Here is a 14,341-nt window from a genome sequence, read left to right on the forward strand (position 1 = left end):
AGCATAGATAGCTTTTACAATATCAAGGTAAGTTCCTGTTATCCCTAGTTTTTCTAATGTTTTGAACATAAAGGGATGCTGTACTTTGTCGAATGCTTTTTCTGCATCTATCGGGATGATCATATGGTTCTTATCTTTAAGTCTATTGATATGGTGAATAACATTTATTGATTTCCGTATATTGAACCATCCCTGCATCCCAGGGGTGAATCCTACTTGATCATGGTGCACAATTTTTTTGATGTGTCTTTGTATCCGATTTGCCAGAATTTTATTGAGGATTTTTGCATCTAGATTCATCAGAGATACTGGTCTGTAGTTTTCTTTCTTTGATGTGTCTTTGTCTGGTTTCGGGATCAATGTGATGTTGGCCTCATAGAATGAATTTGGAAGAACTCCCTCTTTTTCTATTTCCTGGAATAACTTGAAAAGTATTAATTCGTCTTTAAAGATTTTGTAAAACTCCGCTGTATACCCATCCGGTCCTGGGCTTTTCTTGGTTGGTAGTCTTTTGATTGCTTCTTCAATTTCATCCATTGATATTGGTCTGTTCAAATCGTGTGTGTCCTCCTGAGTCAGTCTGGGCAAATCATATGTCTTAAGAAATTTATCGATGTCTTCACTATCTTCTATTTTATTGGAATATAGGTTTTCAAAATAATTTCTTTTTTTTTTTTTTTTTTAATTTTTAATATTTATTTTTTAGTTCTCAGCGGACACAACATCTTTGTTGGTATGTGGTGCTGGGGATCAAACCCGGGCCGCACGCATGCCAGGCGAGCGCGCTACTGCTGAGCCACATCTCCAGCCCCTCAAAATAATTTCTAATTGTCTTCTGTATTTCTGTAGCATCTGTTGTGATATTGCCTTTTTCATCCCTTATGTTAGTAATTTGAGTTCTCTCTCTTCTTCTCTTCGTTAGCATGGCTAAGGGTCTGTCAATCTTGTTTATTTTTTCAAAGAACCAACTTTTAGTTTTGTTAATTTTTTCAATAGTTTCTTTTGTTTCAATTTCGTTGATTTCCGCTCTGATTTTAATTATTTCTTGCCTTCTGCTGCATTTGCTATTGTTTTGCTCTTCCTTTTCTAGGGCTTTGAGATGAAATGTGAGCTCATTTATTTGTTGGTTTTTCCTTTTTTTGAGGAATGACCTCCAGGCGATGAATTTCCCTCTTAAAACTGCTTTCATTGTGTCCCATAGATTCCGATAGGTTGTGTCTGAATTTTCATTTATCTCTAAGAATTTTTTGATTTCCTCCTTTATGTCTTCTGTAACCCCTTGATCATTCAGTAACATATTGTTCATTTTCCATGTGATATTGGATTTTCCCTTCCTTCTTTTATCATTAATTTCCAGTTTCAATCCATTATGATCAGATAAAATGCATGGTATTATCTCCACCACTTTATATTTATTGAGGGTTGCCCTATGGCATAATATATGGTCTATTTTTGAGAAGGATCGATGTGCTGCTCAGAAAAAAGTATATCCATTTGATGATGGTTGGTATATTCTATATATGTCAGTTAAGTCTAGGTTATTGATTGTGGTATTGAGTTCTATAGTTTCTTTATTCAACTTTTGTTTGGAGGATCTGTCCAATGGTGAGAGAGGTGTGTTGAAGTCACCCATAATTATTGTGTTGTGGTCTATTTGATTCTTGAACTTGAGGAGAATTTGTTTTATGAACTTCGCAGCACCATTATTTGGTGCATAAATATTGATAATTGTTATATCTTGTTGTTTAATGGTTCCTTTTAACAGTATATAATGTCCTTCTTATCCCTTTGGATTAATTTAGTCTTGAAGTCGATTTTATTCGATATGAGGATGGCCACCCCTGCTTGCTTGCGAGGACCGTGTGCGTGGTATATTTTTTCCCAACCTTTCACCTTCAGCCTGTGTATGTCTTTTCCAGTCAGGTGTGTCTCCTGGAGGCAGCATATTGTTGGATTTGTTTTTTTAATCCATGTTACCAGCCTATGTCGCTTTATTGGAGTGTTTAAACCATTAATGTTTAGAGTTACTATTGATATATGGTTTGTACTTCCAGCCACTTTTGATTATTTATCTCTCTTTTTTTTTTTTTAAATTTCGTTTGTTTCTCCATGATTAGCTTTCCCCGCTCCGTCTGTCTTTACTGAGGTACTTCCCACTGTTGGCTCTGGTTATTGTTTTTCATTTCTTCCTCATGAAGTGTTTTGCTCAAGATGCTTTGCAATGCTGGTTTTCTGGCTGCAAATTCTTTTAGTTTTTGTTTATCGTGAAAGATTTTTATTTTGTTGTGGTATCTGAAGCTTAATTTTGCTGGGTACAGAATTCTTGGTTGGCATCCATTGTCTTTCAGTGTTTGAAATACGTTGTTCCAGGATCTTCTCGCTTTCAGCATCTGAGTTGAAAAGTCCGTTGTTAACTGTATTGGTTTACCCCTGAATGTAATCTTTCTCTTTTCTCTTGTAGCTTTTAATATTTTCTCTTTGTTCTGTATATTGGATATCTTCATAACAATGTGTCTTGGCATTGGTCTACTGTGATTTTATATGCTCGGTGTCCTGTATGCATCTACAATTTGTATATCTGTTTCCTTTTTTATTTCTGGAAAGTTTTCTGTAATTATTTCATCTAGTAGATTACTCATTCCCCTGGTTTGAATCTCTTTCCCTTCCTCTATCCCAATGACTCTTAAATTTTTTTTTATATTATCACATATCTCTTGTATGTTTCTCTCGTGATTTTTAACCAGCCTATCTGAGTCAGCTAGACTCTTTTCAAGATGATATATTTTGTCTTCATTATCTGACGTTCTGAGTTCTACTTGCTCCACTCTATTAATGATACTCTCATTTGAGTTTTTAATTTGGTTTATAATTTCCTTCATTTCTAAGATCATTGTTTGATTCTTTTTTATAATCTCTATCTCCTGATAAAGATGTTTAACTTCTTCTTTTATCTGTTTATGTAATTCATTCTCAATGTGTTCTTTCGCTGCTTGAATTTGCTGTCTCGTATCCTCTTTAAGGTTCCGGTCCATCTGTCTAAGGTGTTCCATGAGTTCTTTATATGACCATTTTTCTGATGACTCTATATCCTCCTGAATATTTAGGCTGCCCTGCATTGTTTGCACTCCTTTTCTTCCTTGCTTTTTCATGCTGTTCATATTGCTTCTTGTTCTGTTTGACTGCTGAGTTACTGTTTACTCCTATAAATTTATTTGATGCTTGGGAGGAAAGGTATTAGAAGGGGAGGGAAGAAGTCACTAAAGAGAATGAGAGTAAGCAGGTAGAATTCAAGGAAGGGGGAATAAGAAAATTGAAAAGAAATGTAAAGACAGAAGAAAAGAAGGAAAGAAAAAAATAGAAAATTAAAAATAATTTAAAGAAAAATAATAATAATAGAAATGAAAAATGAAATTAAAAAATAGAATAAAATAAAATAAAATGGATTAAAAAACATTTAAAAAGACAGCAAAAAAAAAATTTATAAATGCAGTCCTAGAGTTCGATTAACTGCTCTTCCAGTAGATGGAGCTATACCCACTGGGCCAAGTTTCTCCTCTCAGTAGGCGGGAGTCAATCACTGTGCAGCAGTTCTTCCTCCCGGACTGGGCGGGTCTCCACTCCTGCTGTTGGCTGTGTGGGCGGGGCCTTTCACAGAGCCGGTCAGGGGTCGTTTGCAGCGCCGGGCTGGCAGGTGGGGGGTGGTCATCTGCAGCTCCGAACTGCCAGAGGAGGTTCACAGAGTGGGGCCGGGGCCGGGCAGGCAGCGCCTGCTCCCACACTCACTGCAAGGGTGTAGGCAGCGGCCGCTTGGCGGTGGCCGGTGGCGGTTCACAGAGCCGGATGGGCGGGGGCCCAAGCAGGCAGCGTGCGTCCCCTCGTTCGCTGCAACGTATGGGCAGTGGGCGTTTGGCCGACAGCGGCTCACAGAGCGGGTCCAGCAAGGGCCCAGGCAGGCAGCGCCCGCTCCTCAGTTCGCTGCAACGTGTGGGAAGCGGCGCTGGCAGTTCACAGAGTCCAGCCGGAGGGGGCCCAGGCGATCAGTGTCGGCTCCTACATTAGCTGCAACGTGTGGGCAGCGGCCGCTTGGCGGTGGCAGGCGGGACTGTGCCCCTGCTCTGCGTTGCCGAGATTCAGTAGTCTGTGACAAGCTGACACCTCCAATTAAACTTACTAGTTCCCGGCCTGTCTCCTTTCAGTGGAATTTTGCTTGAAGTTTCTCAGCCTGACGCATGTGGGTGTATTAATGAGTCTCTCTGATCCCCTTACCACGGACGCATTGAATGTGCTGCCTTTTCGCCCGGCCGCCATGCCATGACCTGCATATCTTGACACACTGTCAGAATGGGGTGTCATGTGCTCACTTGGGATATTGAAGCTTTTATAATGAAATTGTTTGGCCACTTTAAAATTGCCTCAGTGCCTATAGAAGCACTTCATGAGATTTTTGGTTTTACAGAAATGGACCTTTCTAGACCTTGTTAGATGTGGCTAATTCTTGTTATCCATAGAAAACATTAAAATATTGGGCTGGAGGTGTGGCTCAGTGGTAGTGCACTTACCTAGCACATGTGGGGGACTGGGTTTGATCCACAGCATCACATACAAATAAATAAATAAGGGTATTGTGTCCATCTACAACTAAAAAAAATTTTAAAAAAGTTAAAAAGATTTTAAAATATTGGCCTGCCAGAAATCAAATTTTCAAAGTGTGAGACAAGAAGGGCATCTGATTTAGTTTGCTTGGGCTGCCATAACAAAATCTCATAGACTGGGTAGCTTAAACAATGCAAAATTATTTTCTCATGGTTATGGAGATTAAGATCGAGGTGATATCAGTGTTGGTGTCTGGTGAGGGTTCCCCTCTTGGGTTTCTTGGGTTACAGATGGCTTCTTGTGGTGTGCTCACTTGATGTTGTTGTGCCATACAGGATGGAGGATGGGGGTGGTGGTGGGAATGGAACACAACAGATAAAGATATTACTCCTACAGGATCCCACCATTATGACCTCCATTAGCCTTAATTACTTCCTTAGAGGACCCATTTCCAAATACTTCCATACCAGGGATTAAGGCTTTAATATATGAAGTTTGGAGAACAGAAATATCTAGGCCATAATGATGTCCTTTAATTTCAAAATATATTGAGGATGAGAAAGAGAAAATGATTCTAGTAAGACCAAAGTTTCTCCAAAACTCTTTCAGGAAGCCACAGGGAACCTGAAAAGATTACCTCTGAGTTAAGTGATGTTATGTGCTAAGATGTGACAAAAACTCATATAGCAAAACCTGCTTTTAGAAGTAAGACTGCTTTAGAACTCCAAAACTGCCACCAAAGGAGGATAGCCAAGATGAGCAGGAATTTTCAGTTTCTTTATTAGAAGTTGTAACTTATTTAGACTTCAACTTCAATTTCAAAAGATCCCATTACCTCTGTGCTTGTTTTCACTTGGCAAATCAAATACCAGGATGCATGCAATGCTGCACAATTGCTCGTTTCTGTCTGCTCATGCCCTATCAGTCAAAGTTAGTCTGTGGCCAAACCCAACAACAAAGGAACAAAGATCCAAGCTCTGCTCACTGCAGGGGGAAGAAGAGTGAACATTTGCTAAACAATAATCTAAATTACTCCAGCCCCCTTCAAGAGCTTTCTGTGGGCCTCTCTCAATGATTTCCATTTTCTCTTTGGCTGTCCTCTTTTGCAAGGAAGATTGTGAAATATGTCATTTTTTTTGACCAGGTACACTTCTGTCCCTAAATTATAGGGGTTCAGTGAATAATGAAAAAAAAAAAAGAAACATAAATTGGATGTTAGCAATCTCAGTTGCAAAATAAGCTCCTTTCTCATTTATTATTCATGGATTCAACAATTATTTTTCCACGTTGACTTTGAGAAAAGCCCTGTCCTGGATGATGTAACTTACTTGAACATATTCCATGGCCATGGGAACCCAGGGAGGTGGGCTGGGTAAGGTTGATGTTCCTTATTTGTCAGATGAGGAACCTGAAGTCAGTGGAGGGGAAGTTGCTTAGCTGAGGACCCAGAGACCCAGGGTGATGGAGGCTTCACCTTGACATATACTTTTTAGTCACTGACTAAAGGAAGGAATGTGGTCAATCATGCCTGGGTTCTTACAGCTTCCAACCAGAACTGATGTCACTTCCTTTCCCATCTCTTTGGCCAAAGCTAGAAAGATATTCACACCTAACTTCAATTGGGGTAGAGAGCATATCCTAACCATTGTCTGAAAGATGGAGAGCTAGGTGTTGATTAAACAGCTCTAGTGACTACCATAAATTAGCAACTTGGAAACAGGGCCTTCCAAATCTCCATTGCAATATAACTAAGAGACCCTTTGATATCTACGTGGTATGAGGTGGGTCAGGGACAGTTTAAAGGAGACCTTGCTTTCTAGAATGAAACAGTTAAGTCAAACACTGTGGCACACACCTATAGTTCCAGCTACTCAGAAGGTCAGGAATTTAAGGCCAGAGTGGACAACTTAGGAAGACTACTGTCTCAAAAGAAAGGAGAGAGAGGGAGGAGAGGAGGGAAGGGGAGGAGGTAAGGTAAGAGGGGGAAGAAAGGAAGAATAGTTAGACTTACAGGCATAAGTCTACACCTCTTACAAAACTGCCTGGGTCAAAACTTTAAAATTGTCCTTTTTTTTTCTCCCTCATGGGGTTGCAAAGCCCACAGGGGTGAGAGGTTCTGCAAGAAGACCCTGTCTTCAGCACAGGGAGGTCCGCCTGAGTTGGGGAAGGAAATGACAGAAGATCTAATTCTTTGCACCTTCTCTGACCTCTTCCACTCATTTATTGTGCCCTGATGTTTGAAGACCTGCATCCTGCCTTTTGTTCTTGCCTTAAAAATATCTTCCTCTTCATTACACTCTAGATTTGGGTTTGCTAAACCATTTAATATCTGGCCTCAGGAAAGTCATTTCAGTCTCCTAATCCTCAATTTCTTCATTTATAAAATGATCATCAAGCCGGGCTTGGTGGTGCCTGCCTGTAATCCCAGCAGCTCAGGAGGATTACGTGTTCAAAGCCAGCCTCAGTGACTGTGAGGCTGCTAAGCAACTCAGTGAGACCCTGTCTTTAAATAAAATACAAAATAGGGCTGGGGATGTGGATCAGTGGTTGAGTGCCCCTGAGTTCAATTCCTGGTATTCCCCCCCCAAAAAAAAAATGATCATTTTTTTTTTTCTGTTAGGATTGCTTGTAATGATTGAATGAAATAACGAACAGAAGGTACCTGCAACATTAAGGGCTGATTACATTCCCTTCCCCTGCCCTGGCCCCAATATGTATCCAAAAAGAACCCTCTGGGTCTTTGTTTCCCTTTAGAAACACCATGGTCAGTGATGACCTCCAATCGTTCTGGGGCAGAGGGCTATTGGAAAGATGCCAGTTTTAGTCACCTAGTGATGATTCCTGTTAATTTCAATCTTGAAGTGTAATTTTTTCAGCCTGGTCCACAGATTCTCTCAGGGCATCCTACTGCTGACTCTTCCCCTACTCCCACCCATTGCCTATAGGTTCTTAAGAATCTTGAGTTCAAAATATTGGACTACCTAGGGAGGGAAGTCCAGGGACTAGTTGAAAGCCACCTAGCTGTGAATAGTGAAGCCAATATGGTTCTGGGCTAAGAGCTCAAGTGCAGTGCTCTCTCCAACAAGGAGCATGCAGACCCTAGGGTCCTGCCCTGATTGTGCCACGGTGGGCAGTAAGTAGGCCACTCAGGAGACATGCAGGAACTGTCTGCACATCCGAAGAGGAGAATGTCACCGTATCCACCTCTTACTCCAGCAACTTTAACAGTGATTAGTTCTCCAGTTTCTCCAGAGGAAAATCTGTTCATTGTTAATGACCTTAAGCGGTCAACGGATTTTTCTTCCAAACCGCCCTTGGGAGCTGAGCCCAAACCAGGCGAAGAGGTGCCAATAAAAGAGACTTGTCTTTCCGAGGCTTTGCAGCAGAGGCGGTTTGAGGAAACCTCAGACAGGCCGTCGCAAGCTCATAAAGCATCCGCACACCTTACAGGAGGGATTGGGACGACGCATCCAGGCGCTGCCCGGCACCTCTCGCTTCCCAGCCTTGGCGCTTCACCCTGCGGGCGGGCAGGGAGGAGCCCTTTCCTTCCCAGCACCTGGGCCCCTATTCCCGGCAACTGTGGCTGGCTGAGCCCCGGGCAGGGCTCTTATTGTGAAAGGAGCTTCCCCCTCCCTCACTTTAGGGGGGAATGTGGGTGCTGGGCCAGGACTTGCAGCGGTGACTTTGCAAACTCCGCAAGCGTCCCCAGCAGATCTAGGAGGCTCCAGGCTGCGGGAGGGCTCGGGCAGACCTGCAGATATTGGCATCTGCACAAATCCCGCGTTAGCACCTGGCTCCTTACCCGCAGAACATCCCAGGACTCATTGCACGCCCGGGAGTTGGCGCCGGGCCACCTGGCCGCCAGAGAGGTGTGGACCTTCAGTACGCGAAACCCGAGCCGAGCGCAGCGGCCGCGTGTCCTGCCTGGGACGCCTGGAGAGCCGCGGCGCCGGGGCCGCCCGGAGGTGGCGGGATGAGTTTGCAAGGCGGCTGAGCGCGCGGAGGAACTGGCCCAGTCACCGCAGGGACATGGTAGGATGACCCAAGGGGATGCGCGCGGCGGGTGGGGCGGGCACCTGGACAGGTGGTTTCTAGGGCGCACAGTGTCTCTGCGGCGAGCCCGCGCTGTCTTCTGGGGCCTGTTGTTCCCCGAAAGTTGCAAGGGCCGCCGGCGGTTTTCTTTTCAGAACTGGGAGAGATCAGAGTTGCGGGTTCCCTTGCCGGAAGCACCTTGGTGGCTTTCATTGTGTTTGGACTCACACATCTTGGTTGAACCATAATCCATACGAAGTGCTGCTCAAATTGCATCCAATCCACAGAGAAAGGAAACGGGAGTATTCTGTATGGCATCCGAGGCTCCTGACAATGGGCAAGAAGCCTTTGAAGTCACAATGCTTTCTCTGGAAAATGCATGTGAATTCTAAATATGGAATTATATTTCTACAGCTTAGCTGGGTGTCCATATTTTAAAAACAATGCCTTATTGGTTTGTTTTTTTCCTTTTTTACCACGTAGTTGAAGTTGCTTTAGTAAGGTTCCACGCCTGGCTCCCAGTGCCCCCACCTCCCTCTACCTGCTGGTCAGAGGACTATTTAGGGCAGAGGTGGGAGACTGGTCAGTCTGAGATGTCTCTGATGAAGCTAGATCTGTGGACTGATAAACCTCAAAGATACCAACAAAAGGAAAGATTAAAAACCCTTTGAGAATTTGGCCAGGCAGGTTAGCTGAAACACTTAGGTAAACCCAAGGAAGAGACTCCCCCTAGGACTGGCTCAGATTTGATCTACTTCCAGAAACCATTTGAGAATTTGGCCAGACAGAACACCAGTGGTTCCCACCTGGTTTTCTGAGTACACTGAGCTCCCCTGTTTCTGTGTCCTCCCTCCTCCCTTCCCTTCCCCTTCAGGCTCACTGAGGACACATTAGAGCTCCACAGAGATGCTGTGGGCCTGGAATTTAGAAGGATATCTCAATACTGGATCTGAGAGGCTTTATCCAGTAATTCCTGTATGCCATCATATTACTGATCCAAGGTATACAAGGTGAGAAATGCTGGGTTAGAAATATAAAGCTGAAAGTTTGGAAACCTTCAGGGTCTTTAAAAAGTGAACCTGGAGTTGCAAGACCTGTGGGGCAGTTTTGATCATATGGAGGTGGGTGTGGGTCTCTGCCAGGGCTAGGTGTGTATATTTCAAAAGCTAAGATTGAGACAGTTGCCATTTTCTTTCTTTGCATCAGTAGTGGGAGACTTGATGTAGGCCAAGGGCTCTGAACTTGGATAAAAAAGACTGATAGAATTATTACTAGGGCTGGGGATGTGGCTCGTAATAGAGCACTTGCCTTGCCTATTATACACAAAGCCCTAGGTTCGATCCCGAGCACCAGGAAAAAAATAAATGTTTTCCTTCTGTATCTTTGAAAAAATAAACAATATATACAACTTCTGTCGGTACCATGATTATCACTGGGCATATCTCCTACTTTTTTTTTTTTGACTGGGTATTGAACTCAGAGGTGTTTAACCACTGAACTTACATACATCCCCAGGCATTTTTATTTTTTTATTTTGAGACAGTGTCTCACTAAGTTGCTTAGGGCCTCATTAAGTAGCTGAGGCTGGCTTCCAGAACCTGCAATCCTCCTGCCTCAGTCTCTCACGCTCCTAGGATTACAGGTGTGTGCCACTGCTCTGGCTTTCCTAGTCTTTCTGAATATTATTTTAAAGAGATGAGATTTTATCAAATGTGCAGTTTTGCATCTGCTTGGTGTTTATTCATAGTAAAGCATGTTTCCATGTCTGGAAGGTCTCTAAAGAAATCTTTATAACCTCACCTTTAACGTTCAGCATCATGATTTTGGTCATCATCTTGTTTGGGGGAAATCTGAGTGGTTTCCAGTTTGGGGTTGTTTTCAGTAGTGTGTGGCCAGCGTCCTGATTGTGGAAATGGGGATCTGAGTATCCAGCAAAGTGGAACTCAGGTGAATTCCATTGTAACCACCTTCCAGGACCCAGAGAGTGTGTTGTGGAAGTTTGTATGGCATTTTACTCTGTCACGTGGGCATGTGATCAGGTGGGCAGTCACGAGGATGGGATCCCAGGGGAGCCCATACATGGGCCAGTCTTTCTGAGAAGAGCCAAAGCCAAAATCCCTGGAGGTTAAGATTCAGAGAGGGAGGAGCTGAGCCTCCATCCCGTCTTAATCTCTTTGGGGTCACTCAGAGTTGGTGAGGACATCCCAGATTGCTTGTGTTAGTTGTGGGATTGGTGTGGTAAACAGTAGAGAAAAGGCCAAGGGTTTGTGCCAAGCAGGTCATTGCCTGGTTCTGGCAAAGCAGTCCATTATTCTGAACCTCAGTACTCATCTGTAAAATGAATTGTTATGGGGAGCAAATAGAATCATAGAAGCAAAAACGCTTAGTGCCCCATAGATGATATGTGTTGGAGTCTTGTGGGACACATGCATTTTTTTTGGTCTGAACCTAAAAGAAGTAAAAAAAAAAAATGCCTTTTTCATTCAATGCCAGTCAAGGGGATGCTTCTGGATGCTTCTCCAGGGTGGATCAAGTAGAACAGATTTAATCCCCCAATAGTTGTCTGGCTCCTTTCAGCCTCTCTTCTCGGTAGGCAGGAGAAATCCAGTCTACAGAGATGCTTGTCCTGCTGTGTCCCTGGGCCTTCTTGCTGAATGCTGCTTCCTGGGAATGAACAGCCCACAGACCTAGCAATCTGGGTCTGGCTGGGTGCCCCAGCAGTTGCCCGAGCTGAATAAGTCCCAGATGTTCTCAGAATCAACAGGAGAAGAGGTTAAACCAGTTTTGGAATCAAGAGTTGAGAACCTTGAAATCCAGCTGCTGAGCTTAGAGAATTTGATTCTCTCTCTCTCTCTCTCTCTCTCTCTCTCTCTCTCTCTCTCTCCCTTTCCCTCTCCCTCTCCCTCTCCTTCTCCCTCTCTCTCCTTTGGGCACTTCCTGCTGCATGCACTCAGCTCTGTGTAGGGCTGGGCTGGAGCAGAGGCTCTTTAACAATCTCCCACCCCCTAAGCAGACCACCAAACTGAGCAGGGGTTGTTCCACAAATCGGTGGCTGGGCAAGAGGGGGTGGAAATAGGCCACACAAAGAAATTAGTTCCTTACTTATATCAGGAACCAGTGAGAGAAACATACTGTAATCAGGTCTCAAAGAAGATGATGAACCCTCAGGATAGGCCTGGAAGACCCAGTCCAACTCCCCACTGAACTACAAGTAGACCACAGAGCATCAGTTTTCTTCAGGGCTTGGGTGCTGAGAGTGACAGGGGGCTATCTTTACTTGGGTCATTTTTTGAGTGACTGCTAAAATGTTCCCACCAGGGAAGTTTGAGATGCAATTCCTACGTTGTCCCTGCATGTGCACAGGCCTACATGAAAAGGACCAGCTGGCCTGAAGTAAAGATGGAAACCTTGATTTGTGGATAATCCCCAGATGCCTTTCTGTGTGTGGCATCCATCCCCCAGCCACACACACCTACTCTTGGAGTCTGGCCTTATTTCCCAGGACTGGGCATGGTGGCCCAGAACTGCTTGCTGAGCAAAAGAAGAAATGGGCTTTAAGACAGCAGCTGTCGGATCCTGGGGTTAAAAGTGGTAGGTAGGGAGGAGAGGGATGTGGAGGTGTGGAAACACTGGAGGCCTCAGGCTGGTCCCAGGCCTCCACCGAATTTGAAGGAATAGGTGTTCCCTTGGGCAGGGGCTGGGTTTTACCCCCAAAGGCTTTGGAATTCTTGCATGGTGTGTTAAGAAGGCCACAAAAGGGGATTCACAATCCATGTGTAAATATATGTTAATGTTCCCCTCATTCCCAGCTGCCTTGCCATTCACTCACTCACTCACTCACTCACTCACTCATTCATGAAATGCCTACCTTGAACCTGAAGTGGTGCCGGGGCAGAAAATAAAAAAATAAAAACACATACCTTGCTCCCAGGACTGCAGAATCTAATTAGGCTGCCTATGGGTACCTGTGGGTGCCTGGGGGTGTGGATGGGGATCAGGAGCTGGTGGTTGGTTTAGAAGAAAGGGAAGCACAAAATGTTTCAGTTCTGTGAACTGAATGTTCTGATGAGGACACAGAGGAAGGGTGGACCCAGACTGAGAGGAGTGGGGACACAGGGAGACCCCAGGACAGGGAGTATTTGAGGATGACCTGGATCTTTTCAAATGAAGAAAGGAAAAGCCATTACACATCTATTATAATAGTTAAAAAGCAACAAACATCCTGACAGTATCAAGTGCTGGTCAGGATGTGGAGCAACTGGAACTCTAAGAACTGTTTCCTGGTGTGGCAATGATACGGTCACATGAGAAAACAGTTTGCCAGTTCTTTTTCTTTTATCTTTCTGGTGCTGGTGATTGAACCCAGGGCCTTGTGCATGCTAACTACTCCAGAGTAGTTGGGATTATAGGCAGGCACCACTGCTATGCCCAGCCAACTCATTACCTCCCCACCACCCATTACTGAGAATTAAACCCACAGACTACCACATGCAAAGTACTCCACTGCTGAGCTTTAGTTTATTATAAAGTTTATTATGAAGTTAAGCATGCACTTATAGGATAACCCAGCAATCTTGTTCCTATGCATTTATGCAAGAGGAATGAAAACATATGTCTACACAAAACCCTGGATGTAAATAGTTATAATGGCTTTACTCATAATTGCCCCAAATTAGAAACAACCCAAATCCCATATGCTCCTCTGCTGTGGACTGGATAAATAAACGGTGGTAAACTTAAAAGCTTTTTCTGTGTGATTCCATGTATACAGCCTTGTAGAAGAGGCAAAACTATAGAGATGCAGAACAGATCAGTGGTTGCAGGGGTTAGGGATGGGGAGGCTGTGATTGCAAAGGGCCAGTACAAAGATTTTTGGAGGGATGGAAATGTTGGGTTCTGATTGTGGTGGTGGTTGCATGAAGCTGTCTGTATATCGAAACTCAAAAAACCGTACACACAGAAGTTTAGCCTTACTATATGTAGATTAAAAGACAATATAATCAAAAGAGGAGTGGAAAGCCCTCTAGCAGATGAAACAGCATGTTCATTTTGCCCTGGAGAAAAAAGTGAACTGTTAAAAGCTGTCTGATAGGGTGTACAACCAGAGATATGAAAAATTGTGCTCTTTGTGTGTAATATGAATTGTAATGCATTCTGCTGTCATATATAGCAAATTAAAAAAAAAAAAAGAAGTTGTCTGGAAGGGACTAGGGAAGACCACAAGGGAACCTCTGGGAGATGGGACTGTGGACAGAGCCTAGTTCTTAGATGTGGGAGGAGGTCTCTCCACTGAGTTAGGGATTTGTGTTATTGTCCTGAAGACAGAGCAGGCAGTGGAAGGGTTTTTGAGCTTGGAGAGATAAGACTGTGTTTGCATTTTGGAGAGTAGTTTTAGGACTGGGAGGAAGGGTTACTGAAAGGAGTGGGGTGTCTGGGGAGTGACTCAGGTGGCCCATAGGCAAAAGGTAAGAGGGATATTTGGGCAGGAGAAGCTGCAGCCTTTGGTAATCTCACCTTCTGAGTATGTGGCTTTCTGCCATCTTTCACCATCTTCATTTTTATTTATCTTTTGTTGTCTCTTAACTATCATACTTAGAAGTAATTATGATATAGCCAGGCACAGTGGCACACACCTGTAATCCCAGCAACCAGGAGGCTGAGACAGAGGATAGAAGTTTAAGGACAGCCTCAACAACTTAGCATGATCTTGCCTCAC

At 43.9% G+C, this 14,341-nt stretch overlaps 1 protein-coding gene across 2 annotated transcripts in view; it reads left to right on the top strand.

The window, feature by feature from the left end:
- Nucleotides 1-8,292: 8,292 nt before the first annotated feature.
- Gask1a (golgi associated kinase 1A) overlaps nt 8,293-14,341 on the top strand; it is a 56,011-nt gene continuing 49,962 nt past the window's right edge. For both annotated transcript variants that reach the window (XM_026408055.2, XM_026408057.2), the window contains exon 1: nt 8,293-8,625. In XM_026408055.2, coding sequence (XP_026263840.1) covers nt 8,623-8,625 — 3 coding nt within the window. In that variant the 5' untranslated portion in view covers nt 8,293-8,622. The remainder of the gene's footprint in view (nt 8,626-14,341) is intronic.

The sequence above is a fragment of the Urocitellus parryii genome, chromosome 3 (genome assembly GCF_045843805.1).
Source record: "Urocitellus parryii isolate mUroPar1 chromosome 3, mUroPar1.hap1, whole genome shotgun sequence".
NCBI lineage: Eukaryota > Metazoa > Chordata > Mammalia > Rodentia > Sciuridae > Urocitellus > Urocitellus parryii.